Source organism: Malaclemys terrapin, chromosome 15 (genome assembly GCF_027887155.1).
Source record: "Malaclemys terrapin pileata isolate rMalTer1 chromosome 15, rMalTer1.hap1, whole genome shotgun sequence".
NCBI classification, from domain to species: Eukaryota; Metazoa; Chordata; order Testudines; family Emydidae; genus Malaclemys; species Malaclemys terrapin.
Genome location: NC_071519.1, coordinates 10,063,925 through 10,081,643, shown reverse-complemented (window position 1 = coordinate 10,081,643; position 17,719 = coordinate 10,063,925). Strand labels below are relative to the sequence as shown.

Genomic DNA, 17,719 nt, shown 5'->3' with positions numbered 1-17,719 from the left:
AGCCACAGGCCTCAAAAATTCAGCAACCGGACCAGAGCATGCTGGAAGATAGCAGAGGGTGAAGGGCTCTCTCCAAGCACTGCTGGAGTCCTGCTAGCTGACAGGCCTCGGGGTCCCCTTCAGCAGGGAGCTCCTCCACCGACTGCAGTCAAGAAGGACTTGATGGGTCCTTCAGAGGCCAGTGGGGTGGGGGGTGACAGTCAATAGGGGTTTGGCTCATGCTCTTTGTCCTGTTACCAATGCTCTCAAGGGGAAAAATGCCTTTAGAGATCAAAGAATTGGCCATTCTCACGCCAATGGAGCTGAGAATCCTGCCCAGCTGGTGTTGTTAGTCTTTTACTCTCTCTTTTCTGCAGGGACTGGACTTGTGGGTTGGAGTTTCTTGGGCTGTTGTGGGAGAGGTCAGTGAAGGTGGTTGGCTTTGCATTTTGCTCTGAATGATGCTGAGGTTCACGGTCATCCTGAGCAGGTTCCAGATTCATGGCCAGTCACCACAAAAGCGCCATCAGCCGCACCCACCAGTATCACCTCTGAGGCTGAGGTTCTACTGCTCCAGTGGCACATAGCTGTCTTAGGAGGTCTGGGTCATGTAGAGTGAGGGGGAGCCCAGGGAAACTGGACTAATCCTAAATTTTGTCTCCCAGCTGTCATGTCACTGCCTCCTGCCCACTAGGGGGGCCCTCCTGTTGGGACGAGGGAGTTTCAATGACAAACAAGCCCATTAGCACTCCTGTAGGCAACATGGAGAACTGCACCTTCCTACTTACTTTATTTTCATGGGCATCTTAGAACAGAAGTTGAAGATTTTAAATGCGCTGTCCAAGGCGTGGGCGCTCTCGTCAGCCTGCTTATCCCCAGGGAGCCCGAACACACACAGGAATGTGCAGCCCTGCCAGGGAGGGGAAAGAAAACACCAGAGGGGTGAGGGTTTTTTCCAAAGAGCAAATCAGTATCAATGTCTGTGGCAAACAGTTCCACTGTGCTCCAGCTCTCCCACCCACCCTGTTAGAGTAGTGCTGTCATACAGTATCCCCAAAATGCTCTGGGAGACCCCACCACCGCCTCAGACTCAGTCTCTTCAGCACCAAGCTTTTTATCATTCCTCCTGATCCCTGCCCTCCTCCTCCCTTCTCTATCCCTAATGACAGTGCCACTGTCCCTCCTGCCTCCTACTAGTCCCGGAGTCTCAGGGGAATGTTTGCCAGCTCCAGCTGCCCAACTGGAATGGCCTTGAAGCTCTGACCCACTTTGTCAAACATAAAGACTTTGTTGATTTTGCCGCTGAAGACGTGGATGATGTTTGAGATCTTCACACTGACATCGTGGATGACCTTGCACAGATCCAAGGTACTGACGCTTTTGTCAAACTGCAGGTTCACAAAGACAATTGTGACCGGCCGAAGCTCAGATAAATATTCTAAAGGTTGGTTGTCGTCGATCTGAAAGAGAAGAGCCAGATGTACTCAACAGTCCGTACTCCTGGTGAGCGGGAAGCATTCACTACTTCATATACCCCTCCTCCAGCTGGGCTGACTCTGCTCTCAGCTACAGGTGCTAACTCCACGAGGGCAAAGATGTTTGATCAGCTATTGCCATAGGAAGGAGGGGGCCCCCATCAATGGGAAGCACTCTCCAGTCTCAGGACGATGATCCTTTCAGCTCAGGACTGGGAAATGAGGCTAGGCACCAAGGGGATAAAGGGGGAGATAGCTGAGCAGAGCCCTTCAGTGTGACTTTGCTACAACCCAGGTCTCCCCATAAACTTTAAAATTTTAAACAGAACAAAGGAAAAGCTTTTTCATACACCTTACAATTAGCCCGTGGAACACATTGCCTGCAGTCAAGAATGCGGCAGATTTCAAAAAATTATGACAACATCCAGTGTTATAATAGTAAGGATTTTTTTAAATAAAACCCAATAGTTTTGGAAGGGATCTAAACCCTCATGCCTAAGGTCATAAACCAAGGGAGGGGGAAGGAAAAAACTTTCCATGTGAACAAGTTGATCCACAACTACCCACTGCAGGGTTTCTTGTATTTTCCTCTGTAGCATCAGGAGAACCTCAGAAAAATTCTAGCTGTGTGAAGCACAGACCGTCAAGCCAAAAAATAAAATTCTGTGAAGTTACTGCAGTACCTTCTTCAGAATGTTTCTCATCACATACTTCCGGAGGGACTTCTCCAACTCATCATTAGGAGACAATGTGGAGGTTGCTCGGAGGATACCTAGGGGAGGAAATTCAATGCTTTCAATAGCAGAAGGAAGACGTGTGGTTAAACCGTAGGGTTTTATTCCTGGCTTTGCTCAAGGGCAGACTTTTACCAGTAGGGACTGGACAGTGCCTGGATGAGGTTGGAGATTCTTGTCTAACCTATTTCACTTACAATCTTGAAAATGCAAATCACAGTTCCATAGGCACCGAGTTTCTAATCTGCCGGGGGGGGGTGTCCCCCCGGCTCCCTGCAGGCCCCACTCGCGCTCCACCCTTTCCCCCAAGGCCCCAGCTCTGCCCTGCTTCTTCCCACCCCCACTCCGCCCCACCCCGCCTCTTCCCTGCCCCTTCCCACCCCTTCTCTGCCCAGTTCCATCCCTCCCCCAAGCACACTGCACCCTTTCTCCTCCTCCCTCTCCCCCAGTGCCTCCTGACACAGCGAAACAGCTGATCCGTGGTAGGCGCTGGGAGGGAGGGGGAGGCGCTGATCGGTGGGGCCCACCGGTGGGCAGAAGGGACTGGGGGGAGGGGGAGGTTCTGGTAGGGGGCTGCCAGTGGGTGCTCAGCACCCACCATTTTTTTCCCGTGGGTGCTCCAGTTCCAGAGCACCCGCGGAGTCGGTGCCTATGCACAGTTGGGATTTTCTATTAGAAAATTCCTTGTGTGCTTATATCAGCACCACTGAAAGCTTGCTCACCCAGAAAGACTGTAGGCACTGAGCAGGGTTCCCTATAGTGTCTCTTCTTGCCAGCCAGGGGTCTCCATAGAGCTGACACAGAAAGTAGGGAGAGGGTCTCTTCTCCTCCACAGTCAGCGTAGCCCTTGCCGGTGTCCAGACAGGTTGAAGCCAGCAGGGGGGAGAAGGAGTTGAAATGCAGCTGGCTGCCTCGGGATTTTGGTGGCAGGGAATGGAGGAGGACACAGGAACTCAAAGGGGTACAGGGCAGGGGCCCCCATGTGCAGTCCATTCACCCTCTCACATTTACACTGACGGAAAACAAAGGAATTTCAGCCTGCCGTCTCCCTGGGGTCAACACAGTAGAAGGAAGAGGCACTCACTGTTACTTTCACCCGTGGGGTAGTGCTGTAGGTATTCGGTACATTTCCAGAAGAACTTGTCGAACTCAATCTCAGAGATGTGCTTTATGTATCTAGCCTAAAGGCACACAGAATTAAAGGCGTCTGTCAGCTTCCACAAGCCTAGTGCAGAATTATTCAATAAAACGCACTCCCATCCTTCACTGTCACCTCCCTCATCAACCTCCCTGTCAACTGGATGGAGGACACAGCAGTAATCAGAAAAGATTTTTTGGCTGGAGCAAAACAAGTGACGACGCTCCCGACGAATGCAACAAAAAGATTCTGCAGCCTCCGAAGCTGCGGTGAAAAGCCTTCCAATGCCACAATCTTTCTCCTGCTGGGTATCTGTGCAAGCCCCCAGTCCTGCAAATGCTTACATACGTGCTTAACTTGAAGCACCTGATTGGCCCCACTGATTTCAATGGGCTTACTCAGATGCAGGTGCAGAACTGAAGCCTGGCTTCTTCTCATGACACCTGTCACTGAACTATCTCAGTGCCTCCAGAAAGATACTAACTAAAATCACAATAGGCCCACGGTCTGATTCTCCTCCCCATTCTCACAGCTGGTCTCCAAGAACTGATGCAAGGTGTAAGAGGGGGGTTGTCATAACTATAAAGGGAAGGGTAATAGCTGTCCTGTGTACAGTACTATAAATCCCTCCTGGCCAGAGACTCCAAAATCCTTTTCCCTGTAAAGGGTTAAGAAGCTCAGGTAACCTGGCTGGCATCTGACCTAAAGGACCAATAAGGGGACAAGATACTTTCAAATCTTGGGGGGGGGAAGGCTTTTGTTTGTGTTCTTTGTTTGGGAGTGTGTTCGTTCTCCGGGAATGAGAGGGACCAGACATCAATCCAGGTTCTCCACATCTTTCTAAACAAGCCTCTCCTATTTCAAACTTGTAAGTAAATAGCCAGGCAAGGCGTGTTAGTTTTCCTTTGTTTTTCTCAACTTGTAAATGTACCTTTTACTAGAGTGTTTATCTTTGTTTGCTGTACTTTGAACCTGAGACTAGAGGGGAGTCCTCTGAGCTCTTTAAGTTTGATTACCCTGTAAGGTTAATTTCCATACTGATTTTACAGAGATGATTTTTACCTTTTTCTTTAATTAAAAACCTTCTTTTTAAGAACCTGATTGATTTTCCTTGTTTTAGATCCAAAGGGGTTTTGGATCTTGATTCACCAGGAGTTGGTGGGAGGAAGGAGGGGGGATGGTTAATTTCTCCCTGTTATAGATCCCAGGGGGGGGGTTGGAACTGATTCACCAGGAGTTGGTGGGAGGAAGGAGGGGAATGGTTAATTTCTCCTTGTTTTAAGATCCAAGGGGTTTTGGATTTGTTTTCACCAGGGATTTGGTGAGGGTTTTTCAAGGCTTCCCAGGGAGGGAATCCATTGATGGTGGCAGCCGAACCAGAGCTAAGCTGGTAGTTAAGCTTAGAAGTTTTTCACGCAGGCCCCTACATTTGTACCCTAAAGTTCAAAGTGGGGATCTCAGTCCTGACATGGTGAATAGCGGTGGGATCATTTTATACCCAAAAAGCCAGTGAGATTTTTTTTCCTTCTAGCTGCTTGGAAAGCCGAGCTAGAAGTAGATAGATGCATATCTTATCTCTCCTTGCCTGAAGGCAGAGGTGTTAAGTTTTTTTTACAGGTCCTTTGTTAAGAGAAGGGTTCAATTAGCAAATGACTGGTAAAAGGTATTTACAAGCTGAATTGTTTTTTTTTCTTTTTACATCCTCCGGAGTAGCTAGTTAGAAAGTTACTGTTAACTCTGCAGCAGCCAGAGCTGAGAGCTTCCCAGTTTGTCAACTGCAAAGGGGGTGACCCAGCACAAGAAAACAGGAAAATGACTACCAAAGAAGTAGCTAACAAAATAGAACTGGCCAAACTAGAAGCAGAAGAAAATGAAAGAAAACATCAGAGACTGCTTCAATTAACAAAACTCGAGACAGAGCAGAGAGAAAGAGAAGAAAAAGCCAAAGAGGAGGCCCACAAGAGAGAGATGGAGCTGAAAGAAAAAGAGATGAAGATGAAAGAAAAAGAGATGGAGGAGAGAGAAAAAGAAAGGAAGCATGAACTGGAAGTAGCAAAGGCTAAGCAGGATGCACCAGCCAATGCTAACAACCCCCCTCCAGGTACCACTTCCCATCCCAGAAGATTCCCCACCTACAAGGCAGGCGATGATACTGAGGCCTTCTTAGAAAATTTTGAAAGGGCCTGCCTTGGATACAGCATCGCTACAGACCAGTACATGGTAGAGCTGAGGCCACAGCTCAGTGGACCCTTAGCAGAGGTGGCGGCTGAAATGCCTAAGGAACACATGAACAGTTATGAACTTTTTAAAAACAAGGCCAGAATCAGAATGGGGATAACACCCGAGCATGCCCGTCGGCGGTTCAGAGCCCTAAAGTGGAAACCGGATGTGTCATTTACCCGTCATGCCTACCACATTGACAAAAATTGTGATGCCTGGGTATCAGGAGCAAATGTTAAATCTCTGGAAGATCTGCTTTCCCTAGTAAAAATGGAGCAGTTTTTAGAGGGTGTTCCTGAGGAAATAGAAAGGTACATCCTAGATAGGAAGCCCAAAACTGTAACTGAGGCGGGGGAGATTGGAGCCCAATGGGTGGAGGTGGCAGAAAAGAAAAAAACTAGTAGCAGTTGGAGCGAATATCAGAAGGGGCGAGCCGAAACAAAACCTTACCACCGGGGACAACCCAAGGCCCCACCCACATCCCAAAGGAAACCCCAGACGCCTTCTCACCCCACCACACCAGTCTCCACCAACCAACCTCGTCCCGGTGATACCTTAGCAGGGCGATGTTTTAAATGTAATGGACTGGGACATATAAAGGCTCACTGCCCCAAGAACCCCAACCGATTACAGTTCATTACACCCCAATCACACCAAAGATCCCCAAACCCAGATGCCTCTCTCATACCCTCGGAGCGAAGGGAAACCTTGAGAGTGGGCGGAAGGAAGGTTACCGCTTGGAGGGACACTGGGGCTCAAGTGTCAACTATCCACCAATCCCTAGTGGACCCCAAACTCATCAACCCAGAGGCTACAGTGACAATTCAACCCTTCGTGTCACAATCTGTAACCTTGCCTACAGCCACGTTGCATGTCCAGTACAAGGGCTGGTCAGGAATGTGGACTTTTGCAGTCTATGACAATTATCCCATTCCCATGCTGCTGGGGGAAGACTTGGCCAACCATGTGAAGCTAGCCAAGAGGGTGGGAATAGTCACCCGCAGTCAGGCTAAGCAAGCTTTCACCCCCATCCCTGTTCCTGAGCCGTCCACCAGGGCCCCGTCTGTGTTACCAGAGACCCAGACAAAGGTGGTGGAACTGGATCCCCTGCCAACGACTGCAACAGCCGTAGTGGATCCAATCCCAGAGACCCAGCCAAAGCCAGTCCCAGAACCGGAACTGGCAACGCAACCAGCACCAGAACCATTGCCAGCCCTGAGTCCAGCGCTTGCAAACCCGTCTACAACTCCAACGCCAGAGGGCACCAGCGAGCCTGAACTGGCAGAAGCAGCAGATAACCCTACCCAAGAGGCTCAGCCAGAGCCTGAGTTACCACATAGTGCACCAGCGGACAGCGGTTCACAGTCAATGGAAACAGCCCCAGCACCTGCATCACTTCCAGAGGGACCAAGCCCCAGTCCACAGTCCAAGGAGGAACTGATGTCTCCAGCATCAAGGGAACAGTTCCAGGCCGAGCAGGAAGCAGATGACAGCCTTCAGAAAGCTTGGGCGGCGGCGCGGAGCACCCCACCGCCTCTCAGCTCTTCTAACCGATCCCGGTTTGTTGTAGAACAAGGACTTTTATACAAGGAGACTCTTTCTGGTGGGCACCAGGAAGACTGGCATCCTCAAAGGCAGTTGGTAGTTCCCACTAAGTATCGGGTAAAGCTCTTGAGCTTAGCCCATGATCATCCCAGTGGCCATTCTGGGGTGAACAGAACCAAAGACCGGTTGGGGAAGTCCTTCCACTGGGAGGGAATGGGCAAGGACGTTGCTAATTATGTCCGGTCTTGTGAGGTGTGCCAACGAGTGGGAAAACCCCAAGACCAGGTTAAAGCCCCTCTCCAGCCACTACCCATAATTGAGGTCCCATTTCAGCACGTAGCTGTGGATATTCTGGGTCCTTTCCCAAAGAAGACACCCAGAGGAAAGCAGTACGTACTGACTTTCATGGATTTTGCTACCCGATGGCCGGAAGCAGTACCCTTAAGCAACACCAGGGCTAAAAGTGTGTGCCAGGCATTAACAGACATTTTTGCCAGGGTAGGTTGGCCCTCCGACATCCTTACAGATTCGGGAACTAACTTCCTGGCAGGAACCATGGAAAACCTGTGGGAAGCTCATGGGGTGAATCACTTGGTTGCCACCCCTTACCACCATGAAACCAATGGCCTGGTGGAGAGGTTTAATGGAACTTTGGGGGCCATGATACGTAAATTTGTAAATGAACACTCCAATGATTGGGACCTCGTGTTGCAGCAGTTGCTTTTTGCCTACAGGGCTGTACCACATCCCAGTTTAGGGTTTTCACCATTTGAACTTGTGTATGGCCGTGAGGTTAAGGGGCCATTACAGTTGGTGAAGCAGCAATGGGAGGGGTTTACGCCTTCTCCAGGAACAAACATTCTAGACTTTGTAAGCAACCTACAAAACACCCTCCAACATTCTTTGGCCCTTGCTAAAGAAAACCTAAAGGATGCTCAGGAAGAGCAAAAGGCCTGGTATGATAAACATTCCAGAGAACGGTCCTTCAAAGTAGGAGACCAAGTCATGGTCTTAAAGGCAATCCAGGCCCATAAAATGGAAGTGTCGTGGGAAGGACCATTCACGGTCCAGGAGCGCCTAGGAGCTGTTAACTATCTCATAACTTCCCCCACCTCCAACATAAAGCCTAAGGTATACCATGTTAATTCTCTTAAGCCCTTTTATTCCAGAGAATTAAACGTTTGCCAGTTTACAGCCCAGGAAACAGATGACGCGGAGTGGCCTGAAGGTGTCTACTACGAAGGAAAAAAGGATGGTGGCGTGGAAGAGGTGAACCTCTCCATGACCCTTGGACGTCTGCAGCGACAGCAGATCAAGGAGCTGTGCACAAGCTTTGCACCAATTTTCTCAGCCACTCCAGGATGGACCGAACGGGCATACCACTCCATTGACACAGGTAATGCTCACCCTATTAGAACCCCACCCTACCGGGAGTCACCTCATGCCAAAACTGCTATACAAAGGGAGATCCAGGACATGCTACAGATGGGTATAATCCGCCCCTCTAAGAGTGCATGGGCATCTCCAGTGGTTCTAGTTCCCAAACCAGATGGGGAAATACGCTTTTGCGTGGACTACCGTAAGCTAAATGCTGTAACTCGTCCTGACAACTATCCAATGCCACGCACAGATGAGCTATTGGAGAAATTGGGACATGCCCAATTCATCTCTACTTTGGACTTAACCAAGGGGTACTGGCAAGTACCACTAGATGAACCCGCTAAGGAAAGGTCAGCCTTCGTCACCCAGGCAGGGATGTATGAATTCAATGTACTCCCTTTCGGGTTGCGAAATGCACCCGCCACCTTCCAAAGACTTGTAGATGGTCTCCTAGCAGGATTGGGAGAATCTGCAGTTGCCTACCTCGACGATGTGGCCATTTTTTCTGATTCATGGGCAGAGCACATGGAGCACCTGGAAAAAGTTTTCGAGCGCATCCAGCAGGCAGGGCTAACTGTTAAGGCTAAAAAGTGTCAAATAGGCCAAAACAGAGTGACTTACCTGGGGCACCAGGTGGGTCAAGGAACTATAAATCCCATACAGGCCAAAGTGGATGCTATCCAAAAGTGGCCGGTTCCAAAGTCTAAGAAACAGGTCCAATCCTTCTTAGGCTTGGCTGGATATTATAGGCGATTTGTACCCCACTACAGCCAAATCGCCGCCCCGCTGACAGACCTAACCAGAAAGAAACAGCCAAATGCAGTTCAGTGGACTGATGAGTGTCAAAAGGCCTTTAACCAGCTTAAGGCAACACTCATGTCTGACCCTGTGCTAAGGGCCCCAGACTTTGACAAACCGTTCCAAGTAACCACAGATGCGTCCGAGCGAGGCGTGGGAGCAGTTTTAATGCAGGAAGGACCGGATCAAGAATTCCATCCTGTCGTATTTCTCAGTAAGAAACTGTCTGAGAGGGAAAGCCATTGGTCAATCAGCGAAAAGGAATGCTATGCCATTGTGTACGCGCTGGAAAAGCTACGCCCATATGTTTGGGGACGGCGTTTCCAACTACAAACAGACCATGCTGCGCTACAGTGGCTTCATACCGCCAAGGGAAATAACAAAAAACTTCTTCGGTGGAGTTTAGCTCTCCAAGATTTTGATTTTGAAATACAACACATTTCGGGAGCTTCTAACAAAGTGGCTGATGCACTCTCCCGGGAAAGTTTCCCAGAGTTAACTGATTAACAATTGTTCTTGGAATGAAACATATTGTTAGTTTTTATATAATCAGTAGTATGTCTAAAGGTACATGTGTCTTATTAACTCTGTTTTCTCCTAGAACTCCAGGAAGAAATCACAGCCAGTGTGGAACCGAACATCCAACACTATCTGTGATTTGGGGGGCGTGTCATAACTATAAAGGGAAGGGTAATAGCTGTCCTGTGTACAGTACTATAAATCCCTCCTGGCCAGAGACTCCAAAATCCTTTTCCCTGTAAAGGGTTAAGAAGCTCAGGTAACCTGGCTGGCATCTGACCTAAAGGACCAATAAGGGGACAAGATACTTTCAAATCTTGGGGGGGGGAAGGCTTTTGTTTGTGTTCTTTGTTTGGGAGTGTGTTCGTTCTCCGGGAATGAGAGGGACCAGACATCAATCCAGGTTCTCCACATCTTTCTAAACAAGCCTCTCCTATTTCAAACTTGTAAGTAAATAGCCAGGCAAGGCGTGTTAGTTTTCCTTTGTTTTTCTCAACTTGTAAATGTACCTTTTACTAGAGTGTTTATCTTTGTTTGCTGTACTTTGAACCTGAGACTAGAGGGGAGTCCTCTGAGCTCTTTAAGTTTGATTACCCTGTAAGGTTAATTTCCATACTGATTTTACAGAGATGATTTTTACCTTTTTCTTTAATTAAAAACCTTCTTTTTAAGAACCTGATTGATTTTCCTTGTTTTAGATCCAAAGGGGTTTTGGATCTTGATTCACCAGGAGTTGGTGGGAGGAAGGAGGGGGGATGGTTAATTTCTCCCTGTTATAGATCCCAGGGGGGGGGTTGGAACTGATTCACCAGGAGTTGGTGGGAGGAAGGAGGGGAATGGTTAATTTCTCCTTGTTTTAAGATCCAAGGGGTTTTGGATTTGTTTTCACCAGGGATTTGGTGAGGGTTTTTCAAGGCTTCCCAGGGAGGGAATCCATTGATGGTGGCAGCCGAACCAGAGCTAAGCTGGTAGTTAAGCTTAGAAGTTTTTCACGCAGGCCCCTACATTTGTACCCTAAAGTTCAAAGTGGGGATCTCAGTCCTGACAGGGTGCTCAAAATAACTGGTGGGCTGCAGGTAGCAGTGCTCCCACTTCCACTCCCTGGCAGGTTGGTCGTATTTTCAGAGTTTAAAGCGGGGACACCAGGATTGGCGAGGGGGATGGATCAGGGAATTGGGTGTTATCCTGTCAGGATGAGTACTTGGGGCCTTTTACCGGAAAAGGCAGGGCAAGTGAGAACAGTATTTACCCTTCTGTGACCCCTTTCTTGTTCTCTCCTAGCCCTAATATCTCCCATTCCAATCTAGCTGTACCCTACCACCCCCTGATCACCCCCTCCACAGTCACTGATTCACCCACACCCTCAACCGACTTCATCAACCTTCCCACTCAACTCTTCCCTCAGCTCTCCACCTGCTGAGAAACATGCCCGACAAACATACCCTTTCCCCCAGGCTGAGATCCTCGCTCTTCCTAACAGACCTCCACAGCTCAGGCCCACACCCTCAGCTCTGAGCCCTGGCCACCAGACAGCCGCAGGCTCAGAATGCCCCCACACATCCCTCCAGGTCTAGCAAATCCATCCCCAGGCTCCAAAATCTTCCCCCTCCTACCTGACACCCATCACCACCAATCTCAGATGCCCCACAGGTCGGAACCCTGCCCCCTGCTCAGAAAGCTCTGGTATTCGCTGCTCTGCACCTCCTCCCTCTGCCACTTGCATCCCTTCTCTTGCAGAGACTCTTGCAGGGGCTGGAGGCTGCAGGGAGCATGGGTAAAGAGCCCCATACTCTGGCTCTGTGGCTCTGTCCCCTGCACTACAGCAGCTACACTACCCAGTTCTGAGATCACTGGTGGGGCTTACCCCCCTTATTCCCTAACGACCAGCCACTCCTGGCAAGAGGAAGCCAAAGTTAAGTCCACATTCTACTATGCCTTCTTACTTCATCACCACTTTCAACTTTCGCATCACCATCCCTCTCGGCCCCCTCTGCCCAGCTGGTCCATTGGATACAGGCCCAATAACAGATATACACACAAGCATACGTGTGAGGTTGCATCCAGCAGAAGACAATGGGGCACGTAAACACACCCCAGCCTAGATAACAAAGCAATACACATGCCACTGGTTATGAACAATTGTTGCACACTCCACATTGCCCACCTTAACAGATCTTTGATCTTTAATTGTTTCTATTTCTATCATGTTCCTGTTACAGAGATCCCAGCAGTTCAGCGATAGAATAACCTCACTTGCTTTTGCTAGGTTTTGGGCCAACCGAACTTCATCCACTGCTCGGCCAAGTACCAGAAAATATTGGTGCTTATTGTCTCCAACAACAACTTTGGAGATGTGACCTGCAGATAGCCCTGACAAGAGAAACAAGATTGTTATGGAGGGCATTTTTACTTTACCATTTGTAATATATGTATCTCAATTATCTTAGAAGCGGATTTTGGAGGCCAACCTATTTTTTGAGGGGTGGGAGGTTTGGATCAGTTCTTGACAATATGTGATATTTATTCCAGGAATCTGAGGATTTCTAGAACAACACTCTCCAATGAATTAAACAGCATGTCAGTTAATAAATAATAATAATGCACACATAATTATAAGGGTCACACAGTAGCATCTGTTATAAGGTTACAAATTGGTTTCCATTATAACAATCTGTTTATATCTGAAGAAGAAAGCAGTGTGCTGTAATCTTGGACTCCCATTCAGACAATATCTGGATCTATGAGATTTGTAACAAGCTGTGTTACTCTCTGTGACGTTGCAGTCTATATGGTTTTATAAAAATATGTTAATGAGTGAATATAATGTAATTGGAATATGCTTCATGCAAAAGGTCTCTTGTAAGGTATCATTACAAAGCTTATAATCTACTGAGTGTGATCATCCTATTTGTATAAATGTACCACTCTTGTATCTGAAACTAGAAATATGAAATATAACTCTGAGGGCCTATTGTAATTATGTAAAGTGTGGGCCATTAATGGTGGTTTGGAATCTTGATGACTCCCATTAACCAGGACAATTGACTGCAGATGGCTGTGTTTTACCTGTAAGTCTTATTGTATACGTGTGTGCTGGCAAGTGGGCAATGAAGTCTTGCAGTGACATGTGATCATGTCACCTGAACTGGAATCCATCTTTAACCTGGTGTCTTTCCATTGAGAAGGAGGGGGTGGGAACCCGGAGAGGGAGAAAGGATTCCCGCCTTATGCAAAAGATATATAAAAGGGTGGAACAGAACAAAGTGGAGGAGCCATCATGAAGAATCCCTTAGCTACCACCTGAGCTGAAACAAGAGCTGTACCAGGGGAAAGAATTGTGCCCAGGCCTGGAAAGTGTCCAGTCTGAGGAAAAAACTTACTGAAGCATCTCTAAGGGTGAGATTATCTGTATTCAGTTTGATTAGACATAGATTTGCACATTTTATTTTATTTTGCTTGGTGACTTTGTTCTGTCTGTTACTACTTGGAGCCACTTAAATCCTACTTTTTGTATTTAATAAAATCACTTTTTACTTATGAATTAACTCAGAGTATGTATTAATACCTGAGGGAGCAAACGACTGTGCATATCTCTCTATCAGTGTTATAGAGGGCGAACAATTTATGAGTTTACCCTGCTTAAGCTTTATACAGGGTAAAACGGATTTATTTGGGTTTAGACCCCATTGGGAGTTGGGCATCTGAGTGCTAAAGACAGGAACACTTCTGTTAGCTGCCTTCAGGTAAACCTGCAGCTTTGGGGCAAGTAATTCAGATCCTGGGTCTTTGCTGGAGCAGACGGGAGTGTCTGGCTCAGCAAGACAGGGTGCTGGGATCCCGAGTTGGCAGGGAAAGCAGGGGTAGAGGTAGTCTTGGCACATCGGGTGGCAGCTCCCAAGGGGGTTTCTGTGATCCAACCCGTCACACTCTCAAATTGGGCTTGTCAGCCATAGGTGGATTCATCAGGCACTGACTAGACCTCTTACGCGTACACCATGATCCAGTGGATCAACAATTGCCTATTATTATACCTGATCATAAGTTTCCACCAAGTTCACCTCTTTGCCAATGAGTAATTTATTTCAAATATGGAGCATAATGTTTACACTCTTCTCATTTAAAATAATTGTCCCCATGCTTTTTTCTTCACAGACAGATCACTCAAAAACAACTGGAGCTTGGTACTTGGCATGTCGCAAGTGCCCACATCATGAACAAGTTTGAGAAACATTGGCTGGATAGCAATAAAGTGATATGCAATTCAATAATCCCTTCTGAACCGGCTCAGTGCAGCATCTACTAAGACTTTGAGTTGAACTCAGTAAAAAGCACTCTCTCATTTGGGACATCACTGTACATTCTATCTGTGTGGTCTAACCAGGGGGCCAGCAAGCAGAAGGATTTTGCTCTCAGTCTGCTGCTGCTGGGAGTTTGCGTGAAGGGAGCTTGTAAATGTCTGCTTGAAAACACACACAGAAAAAACATCCAGATGTAATCTAAAACTCCCCAGCTTAATATAAGGAAATGTCAAAAGAGCAAGTTCCTGAAGATCCCAAACTTAGGTGGCTTTACATTCCTTTGCCAAACAGAAAGGAACAGAGGTACCGTGAAGGCACTTCCCACAACCCTAATGATTAGCAACTTCCTGTTGCTTTCCATAGATGTGAAATACTCAGAAGTAGAGCTGGTAAATAAAGGGGGTACTCTTTCCACTTACCATTTCAATTCAAACAAAAAAGAAATAATTTTCATCTAAATTTTCAATTAAAAATGTTGATTTTCAGCAGAAATTCAAATGCTGAAATACTTTGGCTGAAAACAAAACAAAAAGATGGATTTGGAAATACTGCCACTTTATTTATGGGAGTTGTCGTTCTGATGCCTCAAGCTCCCGTTATTCTCTATAGGTTGGGCTCTCTAGTTTGACTACTAGTATCAGAGGGGTGGCCGTGTTAGTCTAGATCTGTAAAAAGCAACAGAGGGTCCTGTGGCACTTTTAAGACTAACAGATGTGTTGGAGCATAAGCTTTCATGGGTGAATACCCACTTCGTCAGACGCAAGATCTGACGAAGTGGGTATTCACCCACGAAAGCTTATGGTTCAATACATCCGTTAGTGCCACAGGACTCTCTGTTAGTTTGACTTCATCACCCATGATGCTTCTTAATGTCCTCTCTTAGTGAGGGGAAGTGGTTAATAATCGGAGGAGTCTTTGTTCATTGTGTACAATGGGAGATGTAGTCCAGCTAGGGAGGACACTAGATGACCAAAATACAATTTCCATGAGGCACTGTGGCAGGATTTCTAAATCGAAATATTTCCGTTTTCAGCTGTTTGGGGATTTTTGATGGAAAATTGAAATTTTCCATGGAAAACAGACACTCTTCATAACAAAAATTGCTTAGTAGAAAACCTAATTTTCCGTTGAAAAACAGTTTTGATGGAATTTTGTCCATGAGTCCTAGTCAGAAGCTATTCAGAGACAGTCATAGCTCTGTAAAAATAAACTAGGTACAGTCAGCACCGCTGAAAGGTGCCAGACTGGCACCAATAAATTGTAGTTGTTTATTCACATAATAGATACAGAATGGCCAGCTCTAGGACCAACTGCCCCAAACTGCCTCCCTAAGGTACTTCAGTAGTTTGATCCCCAAGGCCCATTCAGTCCTTGGCTTCTCCGATGAGACTGTTGTTTCTGAATGTAAGGATGGTTTACGTGTCACAGATATATGTCTGCTATGAACTAAAATGAGACCTGCAATGCATTTCACATGAGCCAGCAAGCAATCAGATAGGAACGAGTCTTGGTCACCACTTCCACAGGCTCATTTTGAACCAGCAACTTAGAGGTGAAATGCTCTTTATTCCAGTCCCCAAAAGACTCTCCTCTCTGACCAGAAATACATTTTCCCTACCACAGAAGCAGCTTTTCCCATGCAGCTGCCGAAAAGGATGCAACTGATCAGATCACTGAGCAATTAACATCTTTTACAGACTCCTGGCACACTAGAAATTGAACGAGATTTGGGCAGGGTGTTTCTCAGCGGCATATCTTGGGAGCAAGGGGAGTGGGGGCTCATGTGACTGTCCACTCAGGAAGCAGAATTGCTTACTGGTTAGGGCAAGGAACTGGCAGTGAGGAGTCCTGAATGCTCATCCCATCTCCACCACCAACTCACTGTGTGACCTGGGGCAAGATATTTCATCTCCATTTGCCTCTGCTTCCCCCCCTGCACAATGGGGCGAATGCTTCCTATTCACTTTTGTAAAGTGCTTTGGGAATGTGCTCTCTAGTGACTGCAAAGTATTGTTATTCCACTAGTAGTCATAGTACCTATCTTCACTTGGAGCTTCAGACCCACTTCAGTTTCACGAACCCCATACTCTTTCTGGATCCTCAGGCTACATTTCAGCGCCAGTGTAATGATATCGCTCATCTGGCTTCGTTGCACTCTCCACAGCGCTAGCAGTGCATCCCCTGGGGAAGGCAGAGTGACAGAGACTTATGGGATATATGCTCTTCTTGTTTCTAAAGTGCTGACAAAGCCACTTGGCTTTTCAGCAAGCCACAGCAGATCTACCTGTACCTGCCCAGCACTCTGACCCACAGAGAGATTGCTCACTAACCACCCCAAACTCCTTAGCACCTCCTAGCTGTGAACAGACCAACCCCTCTATGCTTCTAGCAGCTGTCGGTTGTGACTACCTCTTCCCACTCAGGGTATGTCTACACTACGAAATTAGGTCGAATTTATAGAAGCTGGTTTTATAGAAATCGGTTGTATACAGCCGATTGTGTGTGTCCCCACATAAAATGCTCTAGTCGGCGGACCGCGTCCACAGTACCGAGGTTAGCGTCGACTTCCGGAATGTTGCACTATGGGTAGCTATTCCACAGTTCCCACAGTCTCTGCCGCCCATTGGAATTCTGGGTTGAGATCCCAATGCCTGAATGATGCAAAACAGTTTTGCGGGGGGTTCTGGGTACATGTCATCAGGCCCCTCCCCCTCCGTCAGAGCAACAGCAGACAATCGATTCGCGCCTTTTTACCTGGGTTATCTGTGCAGACAACATACCACGCCAAGCATGGAGCCCGCTCTGCTCAGCTCAGCTCACCGTCACCATATGTCCTCTGGGTGCCGGCAGACGTGGGACTGCATTGCTACACAGCAGCAGCTAATTGCCTTTTGGCAGTAGATGGTGCAGTATGACTGGTAGCCTTCATCGGCGATCTGGGTGCTGGCAGATGTGGGGCTGGCAGACGTGGGGCTGCATTGCTACACAGCAGCAGCCCCTTGCCTTTTGGTAGAAGATGGTATATTACGACTGGTATCCGTCGTCATCATACTGCAGTTCGACCAGATGATGGCTGAAACTCCGAATGTCCCCCAGTCATATTCTGCTGCCTTCCCAATGATGATGGCGGCTATCAGTCGTAGTATGCTATTTTCTGCCAAGCGCCCAGAAGATGCTGAGGGCTATCAGTCATGCTGCACCATCGGCTGCCAGCTTAAGATGTAAAAAATAGATTTGTTCTGTATTCATTTGCTTCCCCTCCCTCTGTGAAATCAACGGCCTGCTAAACCCAGGGTTTTGAGTTCAATCTTTGGGGGGGGCCATTCTGTGTGACAGTTGTTTGTGTTTCTCCCTGATGCACAGCCACCTTTGTTGATTTTAATTCCCTGTACCTGTACGCCATGTCGTCACTCGCCTCTCCCTCCCTCCCTCCGTCAGACAATAGTTTCGCGCTTTTTTTTAGACCAGACGCCATAGCACTGGGATCATGGAGCCCGCTCAGATCACCACAGCAATTATGAGCACTATGAACACCACGCACATTGTCCTGGAGTATATGCAGAGCCAGGACATGCCAAAGCAAAACCAGGACCAGCCGATGAGGCGATTGCAGTGCGGCGAAGAGAGTGATGA

The 17,719-nt window shown here is 47.6% G+C and overlaps 1 protein-coding gene across 1 annotated transcript in view; it reads right to left on the bottom strand.

Annotated features, from left to right (window-relative positions):
- Window positions 1-17,719, bottom strand: part of LOC128823364 (adenylate cyclase type 10-like) — a 74,336-nt gene that overhangs the window by 50,597 nt on the left and 6,020 nt on the right. Inside the window, exons 4-9 of the mRNA XM_054005608.1 lie at window positions 16,124-16,267; window positions 11,953-12,158; window positions 3,273-3,369; window positions 2,138-2,226; window positions 1,248-1,439; window positions 768-889 (exon numbers count right to left, since the gene is read on the bottom strand). Of these exons, the coding sequence (XP_053861583.1) occupies window positions 768-889; window positions 1,248-1,439; window positions 2,138-2,226; window positions 3,273-3,369; window positions 11,953-12,158; window positions 16,124-16,267 (850 nt within the window). The remainder of the gene's footprint in view (window positions 1-767; window positions 890-1,247; window positions 1,440-2,137; window positions 2,227-3,272; window positions 3,370-11,952; window positions 12,159-16,123; window positions 16,268-17,719) is intronic.